The sequence below is a fragment of the Daucus carota genome, chromosome 7, assembly GCF_001625215.2.
Source record: "Daucus carota subsp. sativus chromosome 7, DH1 v3.0, whole genome shotgun sequence".
Classification (NCBI taxonomy): Eukaryota; Viridiplantae; Streptophyta; class Magnoliopsida; order Apiales; family Apiaceae; genus Daucus; species Daucus carota.
In genome coordinates, this window is record NC_030387.2 from 10,245,547 (window position 1) to 10,261,575 (window position 16,029).

The 16,029-nt window shown below is 33.2% G+C and overlaps 3 protein-coding genes and 1 non-coding gene across 6 annotated transcripts; 1 reads left to right on the top strand and 3 right to left on the bottom strand.

The window, feature by feature from the left end:
* The first annotated feature begins 1,379 nt into the window (after positions 1 to 1,379).
* TRNAM-CAU (transfer RNA methionine (anticodon CAU)) lies at positions 1,380 to 1,464 on the top strand. Its single transcript is given in 2 exon segments — positions 1,380 to 1,417; positions 1,429 to 1,464. It is a non-coding gene; the product is annotated as a tRNA-Met (tRNA).
* A 2,103-nt stretch (positions 1,465 to 3,567) lies between these two features.
* LOC108195218 (uncharacterized) lies at positions 3,568 to 6,328 on the bottom strand. Of its 2 annotated transcripts, none has more exons than XM_017362173.2 (5): positions 6,172 to 6,328; positions 5,943 to 6,057; positions 4,506 to 4,749; positions 4,041 to 4,166; positions 3,568 to 3,938 (listed from the first exon to the last, which is right to left on the bottom strand). In XM_017362173.2, the coding sequence occupies exons 1-5, from the start codon at positions 6,252 to 6,254 to the stop codon at positions 3,817 to 3,819; spliced, it is 690 nt and encodes a 229-aa protein (XP_017217662.1). In that variant the 5' UTR covers positions 6,255 to 6,328; the 3' UTR covers positions 3,568 to 3,816. The 2 variants fall into 2 exon arrangements, with proteins under 2 accessions (XP_017217662.1, XP_063936903.1); XM_064080833.1 differs by having other exon boundaries at positions 5,943 to 6,085; positions 6,172 to 6,289.
* A 1,775-nt stretch (positions 6,329 to 8,103) lies between these two features.
* On the bottom strand, positions 8,104 to 9,795 carry LOC108195216 (F-box/kelch-repeat protein At3g23880-like). Its single transcript, XM_017362171.2, has one exon. The coding sequence runs from the start codon at positions 9,537 to 9,539 to the stop codon at positions 8,445 to 8,447; it is 1,095 nt and encodes a 364-aa protein (XP_017217660.1). The 5' UTR covers positions 9,540 to 9,795; the 3' UTR covers positions 8,104 to 8,444.
* A 1,369-nt stretch (positions 9,796 to 11,164) lies between these two features.
* Positions 11,165 to 14,496, bottom strand: LOC108195217 (uncharacterized). Of its 2 annotated transcripts, XR_010285899.1 has the most exons (3): positions 13,749 to 14,496; positions 11,775 to 12,491; positions 11,165 to 11,539 (listed from the first exon to the last, which is right to left on the bottom strand). XR_010285899.1 is itself a non-coding variant. In XM_017362172.2 (2 exons), the coding sequence occupies exons 1-2, from the start codon at positions 14,288 to 14,290 to the stop codon at positions 12,077 to 12,079; spliced, it is 957 nt and encodes a 318-aa protein (XP_017217661.1). In that variant the 5' UTR covers positions 14,291 to 14,496; the 3' UTR covers positions 11,665 to 12,076. The 2 variants fall into 2 exon arrangements, 1 of the variants encoding a protein (XP_017217661.1); XM_017362172.2 differs by lacking the exon at positions 11,165 to 11,539 and having other exon boundaries at positions 11,665 to 12,491.
* Between the last annotated feature and the right edge of the window lie 1,533 nt (positions 14,497 to 16,029).

Here is a 16,029-nt window from a genome sequence, read left to right on the forward strand (position 1 = left end):
AAAAATGTCTATTTGTGTAATAAGTCAGAAGTCGGCTTAAAGTCAGAAATAAGCCAGAAGCTGACTTAAAACCAGAAGTTAGTTTGAGGTACTTTTTCCAATGACTTACTTTTTTTGAACTTTTTTTTGAAAAAAATTATCCATAAATCATAAGTTACTCATAAAACACTTTTATATTTATTATAATATTTTTAATAACCCATAAATCGTTAATAAGTCAAAATTGCCCAAATAGACATTTTAAACTCCCAGTTTATCAAATAAATCACGTTAAATCATAAGCCTCTTAGTTAAGTTTTATCGTCGCAGTTCCTGTGTTTAAACTGATATCATAAGCATGTCTGTGAGCCCGAACTTTAAGTCATATTTGACGTCAAAGCACAAAAATGGTTGTTTGTGTAATAAGTCAAAAGTCGAGTTAAAATCAAGAATCAGTCGAAAACTGACTTTAAGGTATAAGTTAGTTTGAGGGACTAAATTTTTTTGAACTTCTTTTGATAAACGTTACTCTTTAGTCACAAGTTACTCATAAATCATTTTTAATTTTGTTATTATATTTTTAATAACTCATAAATCATTGATAAGTCAAAATTAACCAAACATACATTTCAAATTCTCAGCTTATCATATGTCACATTAAGTTATAAGTTATGTTAAATGATAAATCATAAGCCAAACGGACTCCACCCATCTGTAATAGGGTAGCATAGACATAATATCTTATATAAAATTCTAGTTATGTTTTTCAATTTATATTCTATAAAAATAAAAAGGAAAACTTCAGCAACAAAAAATATTATTTTTATGGTCACAAATCTCCAATACATAAAGTTCTCTTACTTTTATATTAAGAAGTTTTAGAAAATACATACGCTTGACGTACTATAAAATAAAAATTTTATCATTATTCAATTAAATATAAGTTAAAATTAGCTAAAAAAATTTAAAAATATAAAAACACAAAATTATTATCATTAACATATATTATTTCTAAATATACAATAATCAACATAACGAGTCTTCTTCTGACCAAAAACAAATCAAGTCTCCTAGCAGTTTTATATGAGTCTTGGCCAACTTATCTCGAAGATTCAACAATTCTACACCTTGCTCCATAGTGGACGCTTCCATAATTGTTGTTATTTGCTTTATGTCTTGTTGTTTGGCTTTATTTGCATTTGTTTTGAAGAAAAGAATAAGAACAGAAAGTATTAAATATTTACTAGGGGTATGATTAATATATTTAATTCTCATAAATTTAAAAACATAAAAATACGGCATAATATTTAGTTTTACTTTTACCATATTCATTTTACTTTCATATTAACGTACTAGACAGCTTCAAGTTAAATATGATGATTTTAGAAATTGTTCACACAGGGGTGGTGGCGCAGTTGGCTAGCGCGTAGGTCTCATAGCATACGAGTAATCCTGAGGTCGAGAGTTCGAGCCTCTCTCACCCCACTACTTTTCTTTTTTCCTCCAGTAAAACTGTTTCTATAGGCACATGTGAAAAGAAATAGATATGTTGAAAGCCAACTAAAGTATTAGTTTTCTTTTTATAGATTGTTATACTCCCTCCGTCCCCTTTTACATGTCCCCGTTTGACTTTTGACCAGTCAAATTGACTATATTTTAACTGAAATTTTACATATATCATATAATTCAAAAAATAATAAAAATTATATCATTAGAAAATATATTTAGTGTATTTTAATATGCAACTTTCAGATTTAGAAAATAATGAAGAGATTTGGTCAATTTGACTGGTGAAAAGTCAAATGGGGACAAAGGGACGGAGGGAGTATCTTATTTAAATAAGGAAATACTGATCTCTATTTTTTTTCGAATTTCCAATATTCATCTAATTCAAAATATATATATATATCATTAAATTTGTTGACAAAAATTATATGCTGAGAAACAAATAACAAACATATTAGTTTTTCCAATAAAAAAATTACTTTTGTAATCATATTAAGGTGTGAAGTGAAATATAATTTTACATTATAATTTTTTTTAATGCATAGTTCCTTAACTGGTTTCTTTGTGTGGGTGAAGTGAAATAGTTTACTATTCCCAATCACAATTTTTCCATACTGAGAAGCCATCACCACACCTCCAGAGGTGCAAAATATAACCTAGCACAAGAAAAGGCATGTATCACAGAAGTCCTGGAACTTGCAAATGCACAAAAATATAGAGCTGAGTATTCTAATATCAATAGTAAACTGTGGCATACAAAAAAACATAGATTAGTATTGAATCATCTGATTAATAGCTGGGTAAGTTACCAAGAGGGACCATGAGTATGGTGTGCACATAGGTCTTTAGCTCGAAAGCCTGCCTGACATTATAAACTTCCTTCAACACTTGCTTGCTTAATTGTTGCAACCAGGGCTCTTACACCTGCATGAGTGTCAATTTAATATAACACAGCATTCCAAAGGTGTCATAGTCGATTCTCTATAAGTATATATGCAGCTGGTTGCAAATGAAAGTAAATTTGTTGTACAGCTTTCTTGCTATCATATCAGATTATAACAGTCCAAAGCATTAAACATCAGTTTCTGCTGCAATACCACCATTCATATCACCTAATTTAACAATATTTGTTGATTCGGAAGCTGGAATTATATATTTCTGTAAAAAGAGCTAGTATAAACATTGTAAAAACCAACATCTCTGCTAATTTTCAATTCTCAGAATACTATTTTTATTGTATGCAGATATTTGTAGTATTTGGTATCAAGTAGCTTAACTGTATTTCTTCTGCTTCTTTTGTGTGTAATGTGGCAGCCAGAGGACACAAAATCAGAGTGGAAAGCAATATGTATTGTACACTCTGAGCCAAGTTTCTTCGTTAGTTCCCCGCTCCCGTGATCCAAACTGGTTGCAAGGAAATGCAAGAATCTCTAGACTTGGATTACCAGAACATGTTTAGAGTTGAGTTTAATTGTGATGGCTTAAAACTTCTCCATGTCAATTACAAACCAGATAGAAAGAGAGGCAAGCTCTGTGTAGTTTGACTCAAAATCATTATTCATTCTATTTAACTGCAAATCCCAACCAATAACAAAACCATCAGAATAATCATCCACAAGTGTTATTGAGCATCCAAAACTCTAATAAAACACAAACACAAATTCAAAGACACATACAGAAATCGATAAAGGCAAGAAACTGCACATACAATTTCTCAAGAACTTCGCCGTTGAAGAAATTATTCTTGGAGAGGGCATCAAGAATGCTTCTTGCTGGAAGGAGAGGAATGTACTGGTGCCATCATCGATATCAGAAAAATAAGAGCTCCATAGTTGGTTCCGAAATAAGCAACTGATGTAAAAGGATTGTCCACAAAAGGCCATTTATAAGAAACTCTCTGAGAAGGCATAGAGACTTCAGTTACGATTCAGGAAAACTTGCGAAGCCTGTCCAAGTACCAGACAGACAAGGCAATCGAAGGGCCATCAGGTTTGATCATCAATACACAGCAATGCATATATCAATTATCAATTAGAGGAGAGTTGATTTAGCTGAGCGAAGCGCAGAGAGCAAAGATTTCAGTTCAAGAGATTTAGGAGTGCCACGTAAGCCTCCTGAGATTTTACTTTATATAGGTATATAGATATAGATACAAGACAACAACTTATAATCACCACAACATTCTAAAAACAGATTTCAACACTGACAACATATAATCACCACAACATTCTAAAGACAGACTTCGAAAAATGCCATTCATCATGAAGTTTCTCACGGCTTGGAAGTACTGCATAATTTACAACATATCATAGCTACTGATGATAGCTTTAACTAGTTCCACTCGAGTCCTCCTAAAGTAGTAGATCCGACCCCTTCCCACATTTCGTTGCAACCCACTTCTTCATTGTCAACGCCTTCCATGTTACTGTCCCACCAGCCGCTACCATTTGCATCTGTTTGTCAGAAAAACAAACTCCTTGTAATGGACAAAGAATGTTAAAATTGCGTGCTTTCAAAAATGAGAAAGATGCATCAATGAGGAAACTCAAACTTACAATGATTAAAGAGAGGCTTAGATTTCTCGTAGCTAATAAATTGCTTCTTCCTTGGATTATATGCATTCTTATTATTATCACCAAGGGTGACTAGGACCTTTCGAGCTGTTGCTTTCTCGTCCTTACCTAGTGATTTCAGATAATAATCAAGATAGTAATGCATTAAATATAATGTAGAAAACAGAAGAGTATGCTATGCATCTAGCAGCTAGAACTCTAGCAATGACATTGAACACAGATACCCAGTCTCGCATTAAGTACATCCGGAATCAAAAACAACACTCGAAAGCATATAGTGAGGTAGAGGGTTGACCTACAATGATAATATTGCCAATTGTATATGTTCATTGTAAATTTTCATACAAAACAGCTTGAGTGAATTGGTTCAAGCATGGACATGCAGTAACATAATTTATTTTCAATACCAGCATATTGCATTTGAAAAATTAAGTTGCCATGATGAACCTTCAAATGAGTTGCCTCTTTTTCTTGACCCTTGACTGTGGTGTATATTCGAACCTCCAAAGTCATTAGCAGGTAAGCTGATAAACCCTTCCTTTTTATCTGCAGTACTTTTGAGCTTTTCAAAAGCTACATCAATATCACAATTCAGCCCTGGTTCACCTGTTCTGTTACCAATATTCTCTCCTTCCCTACACCCACTTACACCCACGCCAATCACAGGTGATGAAAATGGTTTTTGTTTTCCCTGCAAATAACCAATCCTAGCATAATCAGATGTTTATATCTATCTGTGTTAATTATCAGTAGCACACTACAATTGGTTGCTATCAACAAGTTTTGTTTGGTTCTTTTACCTAAAGGAATGATTAGAGCAGGATCTTTTGTGGGGGCTAATTGTGCCACTAAAGTAAACCAATAAGCTTGATTCCAATATTACCCATCAAATGCATCGTATTAGTTTGTATACATGTAGTTGTATTGTTGGTGCACACACAACAGATATTACTATGTGTCAAGTATACTAGCTCACCATCATCTACATCTAGCAAAGCTATATTAACACACAGTGTGATATGTAGGCACCTAGAAGGATCTAGCACATTTCTTTACATAATCAGAGTTAGTTAAAATAGTAGATACAGTCTTGTACGTATAGGTTCAGTAGTATATATCATGTCTATGCTCTGATTAGTTGTAACAGATTTTATTTTTGCTCATTCTCTTTTCTTCTTCATCAAGTCAGATAGTTTCTCTGTAATACAAGTTGCTCTGCAATTAAAGTTGTTTCATGGTATCAGAGCTTTGTGCTCGATCCATGGCATTATATATAGATTAAATGCAAGCGCTCATAAATAAATGCTACTCATAGACATTAGTGGGATGTTCGTTATGTCTAACTTCTATCTACAGAAGTGACTATATCTTGTTGGTTGTTGAAAACATCTAACCAAAAGTATGAATTTTAAGATCTGCTGTACTTTGCTCGTGAACCCCATTACCATATTCTACCAGCAAGATTACACTTCACTGCAATTGACCACTTAAAACTTCCGCAACCTCCCAGTCTCCCACAATGCACTCTGATATACCACATTCCTAGGTTCAAGCGTTCACTCTTGACTAAGAATTTAATGTACATTACACAAAACAACTGGTGAATATTAGATAAGCAACTAAAAATAATTAGCAATTTACAAGCCTATACATAATTTATAATTTCTTTAGACATTTGAGCTTATTTATCATTTCTCATTTTTCATCCTCTATGTTATTAAATCCCTAATCAAAACATCCAACAAAATTACACTTCAAGTTCAATGGTCAAGATTCATCGATAAAATTAGAAACCCAACTCTAAATTCTCTATCAAAAACATTCATTATAAATCTTGTACATCAAAAACACAAACCCAAAAATCCATTTCAGTAAACAACACACCTGAACAGATTTACTCAAACTAGCCCCTTTCTGCAGCTTCTTATCAAGAAAACTCGAAAGCGAAACACGCATATGTTTGCCAGCAGCTTTAGACTGTCCATCTACTTTACCATCACTAAAACCAAAACATATCAACCAAAATGCTGTAAAGACATTCGTTTAATCAAAAATCAAGAAAACTGAAAAAACCAAAATTAGGGTTTTGGAGAATTGGGGGGAAAGATCAAACCCTTTTGAAGAGGCAGAGAGAAATTGTGAAGAAATTGGTCGTTGTCCGAAGGCCCTTATGGTAGGAAGCTTTGAAGATTTCATTTTCTTGTGATTTTGTAATCCAGGGTCGATTATAATTACGCAGGGAACTAAAGCTCCAAGGTTTTTTTTATTATTATCAGTTTAACTCTTCCATTTTGGCGCCAATTTTAAATTTTCGACTTTCTAGAGTTGTGTTTTTCTTTTTTCTTTTTAATTTTGAAATTGTTGCTCAAATTTTGATCGTCTTTTGCATTAATTTCGAAAAAAACTACATTATTAAAATATATTAATCAAAAATTTGAGTGTAAACAATGTCATTCATCATAAACATTACTCTCTTCAGCACCCTCTCCTTTTCTCTCTCTCAAAACCCTAACCTCCATTAAAGATTTTTGAGAGGACTTTCATCAGTTTTCACCGGTGGAAAGCCCCAATTCCTTTTTTCTATTCTTTTATTTTGAAATCTTATTTTTCATTTGGGTTTTGTTAATCTCTCCTTGTGAGGGTTGATTTGTTTTGTTTTGGCGTGTTGTGATGTTTTCCATGACCGAGGTTATAGATCAGCATGATTTTCATGGATTTGATCCAGGTTTAAAGGTTATTATGAGATCGCATCTATAGTCGATTGTTTAGAACAGTCAGGTGAAAACCAATCAAATGGAAACAAGTGTATATATTCTAGTCATCTTTAAATCGCTTAGTCGCCTCTCCAAGAAGATCTAATTTCGATTTTATTTGTAGATACCTTATGGTTTTTAATTAATGAATTGTTTCCTATTTATCAAAAATAAAATAAATTTTGAGTGCAAACATATAAGAATTTCAATTACTGATCACATTAAGTTTGAATGACTATCAAACTCTTGCGGTGTATTATAGGATTTTAACATGATTCAAACGAAAATTTTGAATTAACACAATATTCACCCATGCCCAATTTTATAACTTCCCTCGAGCATCTCCAAGGGTAATATCTAAATTCATTATTAGCTATAATACTTATCTAAATGGATTATACAAATTTTTTGCTAACAGTAAAGATACACTCCAATGATATTATATATAATTATTATAAGCTAAAATTATATCTAATAACTTTTTTGGTTCAACAATTCTATTGAATGATAATTAGTTATCTATAATTTTTTGCTAAAGGGTGATGGTTGGAGTGAAACTTTTTTTACATATTATCTAAACGGGCCACCTAAATGACACATAGATTTTTAGCTAACATTTTTCAACCTTTGGAGATACTCTAAAAATATCCTAAAATTTTCTCTATTATTCAGAGAGGCTTTCATCGGCGTGAAATCCCTAACTCTTTTATTTAATTTTTTTTCTTCAATAATCCTTTTTAGGATTTCTGTCGTTTTGATTAGGTTTGATTTGTTTTTCTAGATATAATCATTAGAGTTTCCGGTTTACTTTTTTTTTTTTCCGATCCAAACGGAGCTTATCGGATTTGAAAGTTAATCACGTATCTTGTGGCTTCGACTATCCTATCTAATTTTGTATTTTCAATTGTTTTGAGTTTGGTTTTATTTCGGTTTCCGGTTTGTATTTTTAGGTTGTTTTCTTCTTGGTGAGAGGTTTGTTTTCGCTTCTTGATTGTAAGCGGTGGTCTTAATTTGGTAATGAAATTTTATATGGATCATATTTCCGGTTCATAATTCAAAGGATAGCTCCACTTGATTAATAGGGTACCAGTAATTCAACGAGAATACATGAAATGGACACATATATTTGTATATATATATTATTTTTATAAATCATTTAACTGTCTGTTGATGAGAACAGGCAATGACAATTTACTGTTTGTTTGACTCGATCATTGGTGTATATGCATATGATTTTTAATTATTAGATTAACACCTTTATTTCCTAAAAAATTAAAAATGAAATTCATCCGTCATCCACAAACTCCAAATTGGCACACACATATATAACCGTAATTTAATATACATAGTGAAAAAGTAACATTACAAATTTTGATATGTAACAAAAATATTTAGAGATATCTGCAGTTTGCGACCATTATAGCTTTTTCGTTTTGGTCTCGTACTTTAAATGGGTGCAAACCGTGAATATCTCAAATATTTATCATACAAGTAGCTTGTGAAAAGCCTCATTTACCAGTCATGCTGATGCATGGCTTTAACAATACAAATACAGTGAAAACAGCACAAATGTAGTCTGTTTACCGTTTTAGCATCAGGAGGTATTCTAATCGATCTTGATGTTATTTCTAACTCATGTTTGGATATCAGGTGAAACCAGAGTTTCAACATAAGTATCTGCTTCATAACAATCATAACAACCAGTAAAATTGGTAATCGCAAGATCCATTACACCCTCCTTGATATTGTACACTACAATACGCGACACAAATTTCAGCAAAAGATCTGCATTGGCGTAAATGTACAACGGTGTATACGGATATCCGTACGGATCATCCATATTCAAGATGGTAACTAATTTTGTCCATGATTCTTTCACACCGTACTCCTTCATAACCCAAACATCCCACCTACATTTCTGACAACTAATAAGGATGGATAAGTATTTTCCCAACATTCCTAGTGTCAAACTGCAGTTGCCCTCTCCATAATCTGGCTGCACAACTTCTCCGTAATGCTCCCTTGTCATGTCGAGAGAGACGATGATCCATGAATCTTGACAACTAGGTGGCCTAGTAACCCAATGCAGAGCTCCATATGCAAACTTTCCGGACTTATTAATTGAAATGCCAACTGGAAAGTCTTCTATCCTTCTCCAACAATTGGACCTTGAGCTATACATTTTGAGTTCAGTTGTACAAGGTCCGCGATAATTGGAACTACATTTGATCTCAACAACCTTGTAATCATCATTACTTTCATCATAACCAAACCCATAAACACATTCTGAATGACTTCTGAGTCGCAATTTCACTTCAGAATCGCAAACCCTTCTTGATTTCCGAGTGGCAGGGTTCCACAAAATCAATGAACCTTCGAAAGCTACACAAACCAAGCCATTACAAGTACCTACAATCCGGACTAATACACCTAGTTGTTTCAGAGGATATTCAAGCTCCTCGCAACTGGGCTGAATAAGCCCAGCATCAACAGAGAAAATGTTGAAATGAGGGTCGAGGGAGCTTAAAATCAGTCTAGGGTGAGTAAATTGAGTCGATTTAGAAAGGTGGGTTTGGATAAAATCATGAGTAGAAATCAAAGAGAGCCACAACTTACAAACTGACCTGAACCGCAAAAGAGACAACACGGGCAGCCATTGTAGGATCTCCAGAATAATATCCGCAGGCAGGCTTGGGATAGGCCTCGAATCTGCAGTGCTTATAGTCATCGATCCCTCACTTGTCCTATCTCTATTCCAAATTACAACACATATACTTGACTTAAATAATCATCAACTCATCAAGATGTCTAGCTGATCAACTCAAGAAACAAACGCAGAGCAAGAACCCCTCGTTTTTTTTGCAGGAAAGAACCCCTCGTTGGTTACTCACATTTTTTGCAAAAACAAGTTACAATTCTATCATGTTCACTGATACATAGAAGAAGAATGTCGCGTATTTGACTTTGTATCGGCATTATCTTCTGAATACTTAATGACTTTATTCTATATTATCTGCAATATTAGTCAGATGTGCTACTATTATACAACTAGCACAACTGTGTAGTTCTTTAATGAAAAATTGCAAAAAAATAAAAATATACTAATCCAGTTGTGAAAAATGAAAATAAAGATAATATTGATCTTCCATCACGGTCAGTTTGTTACATCAAATGCTTTATCTGCATCATCAACTTTCAGATGTTCCGAGTTTCTATTGAACCGAGTGTGTTAAAACACCGAAACATTCATACTCCTCCAAGTCTTAATATATTACAAATTCAAGCGTGGAGGAACTTGTAATGTGTGTGATTGCTGCGTTCAGTTAATTACAAAAGGCCATTTCGAGTATCCAGTAAGTTTGCAAAGAATATTGAGGTTGAGAAATATGAGATGGTAGAAAGATATAAGATTCCAGTACATATTTATCATTGTTGTTGCGCTTCTGTGAGGCCACAGAGTGTTAAACGGAAGAAGCAAATACCATAAAGTAGCATGAAGCATCATCTCCAGCAGGAGTTTCTACGACTTATCATGCATCTTTCCTCCCGCTACTCTCATATCACGGCAACCTCCGCCAACTGCAACCACCTAAGTTACCCGAACTCGAGTATAGGTGTCGGATTCACGGATCCATGCAGGTCCAAGTGTTAGACCCTTATTTCTTAAAAGTTAGGATTTATGGATATGGATCCGAAATTGGACACGGGTACGGGGCTACAGCATATGTAATATTATATTTATACCTACATTTTATATATTATAAATTTAATAAGGTCTTCTACTAATAAAATGTCATATACTGATTTTTTATTTTAAACTTATAGCATAAATCGAAAAAAATAGTAATTTATATTGCTAAAAACAAGTTGTTGCTAGGCCTTATAAATCATTTTGAACTATATTACTAGAAATTGAAGTGTCTAGTTTTCAATTGAAGGATCCGACCCAAATCTCATACCCACACCCATGTAATGTCCGATCGACACGGGTGTGATGGCAAAATTGAAGAGTCCAGATAACATAGGCGACCGCCAATGTTTGTCCTAATCTAACATAGTTTCAACAGCGCAAATGTAAGATATACTGCAATATAAGTAAAAACCGCTATAGTCATCTAAATATATGTCATAGGTCGTTTCTGAAATGCAGTGAGAGACAAGTGTAAAACATATACTCATGTAGTTTCCGATCATTGGTGACCAAGTTTGCCTAAGAGCCCAATGCAGAGCTCCAGCAAAATTTTCCAGAATTGCTCCACACGGAAAATCTTCTATCCTTCTCCAGCAATCAGAACTTGAGGTCTAGCTTTTCACTTCAGTCTTACAAATATTCTCTTAGTCAAAAACATAAAAGATCTCAACTGCTTTAAAATCATTATTACACTCGTCAATCGTCGTAGCAAAATTCACGATCATAGTTCGAATAAAATCCAGTCTGCAACTTCATACCAGAATTGTACAATGCCACAACCTTCTCGATTTTATAAAATCAGGACTAGAGATCAAAGAGCGCCATAATTTGGAAACCGCCTTGAATCACAAAAGAGACGAGACGAGCAGCCATTGAAGTATCTTGTAAATAAGTTCTACAGGTAAGCTTGGGTTACGCTTTGAATTTGCTATGCTTATATTCTTTCGCTTGCATTGTGGAACTGCATTTGCCTTCTCATGAATATTCATTGATCTTTCAATTCTTGTGTTTGTTCGATGTCGGATTTTCAGCTGAAACTTAAGTACAAAAACTAAAAATTAAGGTCAGTGAAACTAATATAACAATGAGAACTATGACAGAACAGAACTCAGTAAATTGATAATTTTGATTGAAAATAATAATAATAATTTTGGATATAATATCCAAAACAGGGATAACTTAAACCCGTTTCTTAACTTTTATCATCAGATGTGAGTTGCATAACAAAGGTTTTATCGAGTTCGAATCAAACAAGAAAGTCTGAGTTGGTACCTAATAGAAATGTGTGCTTAGTAATCGCTGTACTCTTCTGCCACAAGATTACATTCAAAATCAAGCAACTTAGATTAAAATCTGATCTACGTTATGTAATGTTGCCATGATTGCAACGAACAACTTGTTACTACTCGTCAAATCCATCTAGCAATATACCTGTGAACAGACTCCAACAAAGAGGATTTCTGTCAAATGGTGCAAAGGGTAAAGAGTCTGCAATACAAGGTCACTGCACACAAGATGATTTCGATGCCTGCAGTTCTCTGTGCCTATTACGACTCTACTAGTGTCGTTTGACATCAATTTGATGAACTCAAAGACCTTTTAAGCTGTCGAAGGATACTCCACATGAATGTTGATATAATGAAGAGCGCAATACCAGTAAGTACAGCATACTTGAGGCCAAGATTCACCAGCAAGTTTACCAAAAGGCCAGCCAGGACAACGCCGAAAAAGTTTGCCGAGACAGCAGACCAGAATGGCATGTCGAGAACAGAAGCAATTATGGCTCCTGTCCAAGCGCCTGTACCAGGGAAAGGGACAGCTACAAACAGCATCAGGCCAAGCCACTGAAACTCTTCCACAGGGCCCGCCTTCTCCTTTGCTCTCTTGAATAACATGTCAAGGAACTGAGATGCAGACTGGTTTCTTCCAGCGAGGAAAGTTGCAAACTTTTTCAAGTAGAGTACGATAAAGGGCACAGGAACCATATTCCTACAGTAATAAGCAAGTTACTACTCACATCATACATTCATCAACAATTGACTTTCAAAGATGATCTCTTCACCTTATACAGTAATGGCATATTAATATACAAACATTTCATTTAATTGACATGTTTGATTCAGAAAGAAAAAAATGGATCTAAATTTGGTTCAATTCCATGGCTTTCAAATAAATAAAAACTCAATTTATGTTATTTAAAATCCACATAATCTAGAGAATATGCAATAATTCAAGACCCTATGCTTCTATTATTTGCAAACAATTTGTACATAGCCTATGTGTGGTAAACTATTAGTACAACTAAAGAAGAGCGTGGAAGGTACAAAATATGATTTGTTACTCAACTAATTCTCATGCTTAGTCATCAAAGTTGATCTGATTCATAGATAAAACTTGTTCTACCAAGAATAATATATTCAACAGATCTAGCAGAAGGACAAAATCAGATTTCTTTACCAAGACACAAAGCTTGTGTCCATCTATAGCTCCAGCCAAAAGCCTATATGCAATAACTGTTAAACCCACTGCTAAAGTTAAAAAATGCTTTGTTGCACCTTCTACAAACGGTCGCATTCCATCAACTTAGTCAATGCACATTCATAAAATGTAGGAATGATCTAAAATGGATAAAGTCAATGGCTATACTTGTTTGTATGGATCATAATTCTTGCACTATCTACAATTTTGTTATCATTGCGTCATACTTATCCATAATCCCTTCTGTAATCCTCTGAACTGTTATTCTGATCACATTTTAGTCCAATACTTCAATTTTGAGGACCTCCATTTCCATACTACTGTGATTTGCATGTACATTAACTGAACAATTATTGCCATTTTGTGCACGGGATAAGTTAAGGATCAAAAATAGTACAAAATCGAAGATACAGAGCTCTGATTTTTCATGAAACAAACATAACATGAATCCTTTATCATAAACACAACTACACAAAAAACTACAATTACAAAATTTTACTCAAATGGAGAGAGCAACTTTTTCCAATTGAAGGCCAAAAATATTTTTTTCCAGCAAAGACAGTAATAACTAATGACTTGTATATCATACGCAGAGACCCAATTTCTCAACATGTTATCTGGGACACTAGCACAACAAAGCTTGAAAACGAGTAATCCAGAAACTAATTATATCCGAAAACACCTTAAACACAAGCACATTGATTACACAATACACAAGTAGATAATATGATAATAATAACAAAGAAGAAAAGGAAAACAAGTACTAACCCCAAAACAGATAAAACAGTGAGCACCACAGGTTTTAGCTGCAACCAATAACCCACAGGAATAGCTCCACGAAGCTCGATAACCGGAAGCGTAGCCAGAGCAAAAACAACAGCCTCATCAGGCCAACCAAAGCCCCTCAAAGCCTCAGCAAATCTCAGACCAAAACTAGAAGCTCTGATTGAGTCAGCAGCAGCATTGGCATCTCCGGAAGCCACATAAAACCCTACAAAAACAGAAGCCCACAACAAAACCAAGAAAAGGGTCTTAACTGGGCCAGTTTTACTTGCTGGCAAAACCAACTCATCTTCTTGAACCAAATCAAAAGACCCATCTGAAGATGATTTAGTTGAAAAACAAGAGATTGAAAAGTGACCCAGATGATTAAAAATCTCAACTTTTGGAGGGGTTCTTGAATTTATTGTATTTTTGTGAATCAATAAATGGGGTAATTGATTGATGGGCAAGAATTTGATTTGAGACTTTGTGTGGGAAAATTGCAAAAGGGTTAGTGAGTGTGGTGAAAAGGAAACAGAAGAAGCCATGAAAGCCAAGGAATGAAATGTATGAAAGGAAGTGAAGAATTATGAAGTAAATGTACAAGTCTTATTATGAGCTGAAACTCAAACACAAACTGTGTTCAGAACTTTGGATTAAGTGGTCATCTATCAAGTATGACTCAAACAGAAAGAAGGAAGATTGTTCATACTGAAGCTCAGAACTCAGGAGCATCCCTGACCAAAATCCCAATATTTTTTTTTTTTTTTGACCAAAATCCCAATATTTAAAGATAGATGAAATATGAAATCATAATAAATTATTTAGGGTATATAAATGAGTTTTTTTTTAGAGTTAATATTTAATCAACTTTTTTGAATTTGATTCAAATACTTTTATTTCAAAAAATATATTTTACAGCTATTTTTTAACAATTATATTTCATAAATTATATGCTATAGATTATATTGCAACAACAATAATTTAATATATGAATTTTAACTTATATAATTTAACATATTTTATAAGATTGATAAATTTAAGAGAAAGAATCCTACGATTATTTCATATTTAAATTAATTATATAATATTAATTAATATATAAATTATTTTGTTTGAATTAATGATCAGCAACATTATTATATCTTAGTAAATACTCCTTTCGTCGCCTTTTACATGTTATTTTTTGGAAAAAAAATTGTCTCAAAATACTTGTCTCATTTCTTTTCTAAAAACAATTTTTTGAATATTTTTCTAAAGAATATCCTTTGAATACAACTTTCGATGTTTTAGTACCACACATATACATATAAGTCAATTTAATTCAGTGCATTTATTAGGGGTAGACCAGTGTTCTAAAAGTCGGCAATTAATCGGGACTAATTGCCGATTAATCGCTGTTCGGTCGGCTACCGTCTCGATTAAATGTTAATCGGTGAAAAAATCGTTGTTTCTGAAAATCGATCAAAATGGGGATTAATCGGTCAAAAGTCAGGATTAATCAGAAAAAGTCGGTCAAAAATCAGTGAATTTAAAAAATTTAAAAATAGAAAGTAAAAAAAATTTTAAATAAAACAAAAGGCACAGTAATGACAAAACACAAAACTTAAAGTTGTTTTTATTACCTTTCACTTTTTCAATATTAACTCATAAACTCTAATTACATAAATTTATAATATCTTCCCTCACAGATTCAATCAAATTCAAGTTTATAGATGAGATGACTGGACTTGTATATGTATATAAAGGCATTTTTTGTGTTAAAAAATCACTAATTTTTTGATCTTATATGACTATAGAATTATAATATATATAATTATATTGATATTAGTCTCAAAAAGAAAAAATTATATTAATATATATATATATATATATATATATATATATATATATAATTTAAAAAATAATATTAAATTGATTACGATTAAAGATCCGATTAATCACTCCGATTATCCGATTAATTGCTGGACGGTGTCTTCACCGACTAAGTCCGATTCCCGCTTTTTACAACACTGGGGTAGACAAGGAAATCAAATACTCAACTAATTTTTCGTAAAATGCGTAATTTTTTCAAAAGGAATATGTAAAAGGGGATGAAGGGGGAGTATTATACAACGTGAATAATTAATGAATTATTATGTGTTTAGTCGAAATATAAAAATTTATTATATTTTATCATGATTTGTTATTTTCTCTTGTTATATGTACTTAAATTTTAATACCTTTTGTCCTGCCTTCTATATTTCTAGGTTTGGCGCTTCACATTGTAAACTTAGAGCATGGTTTG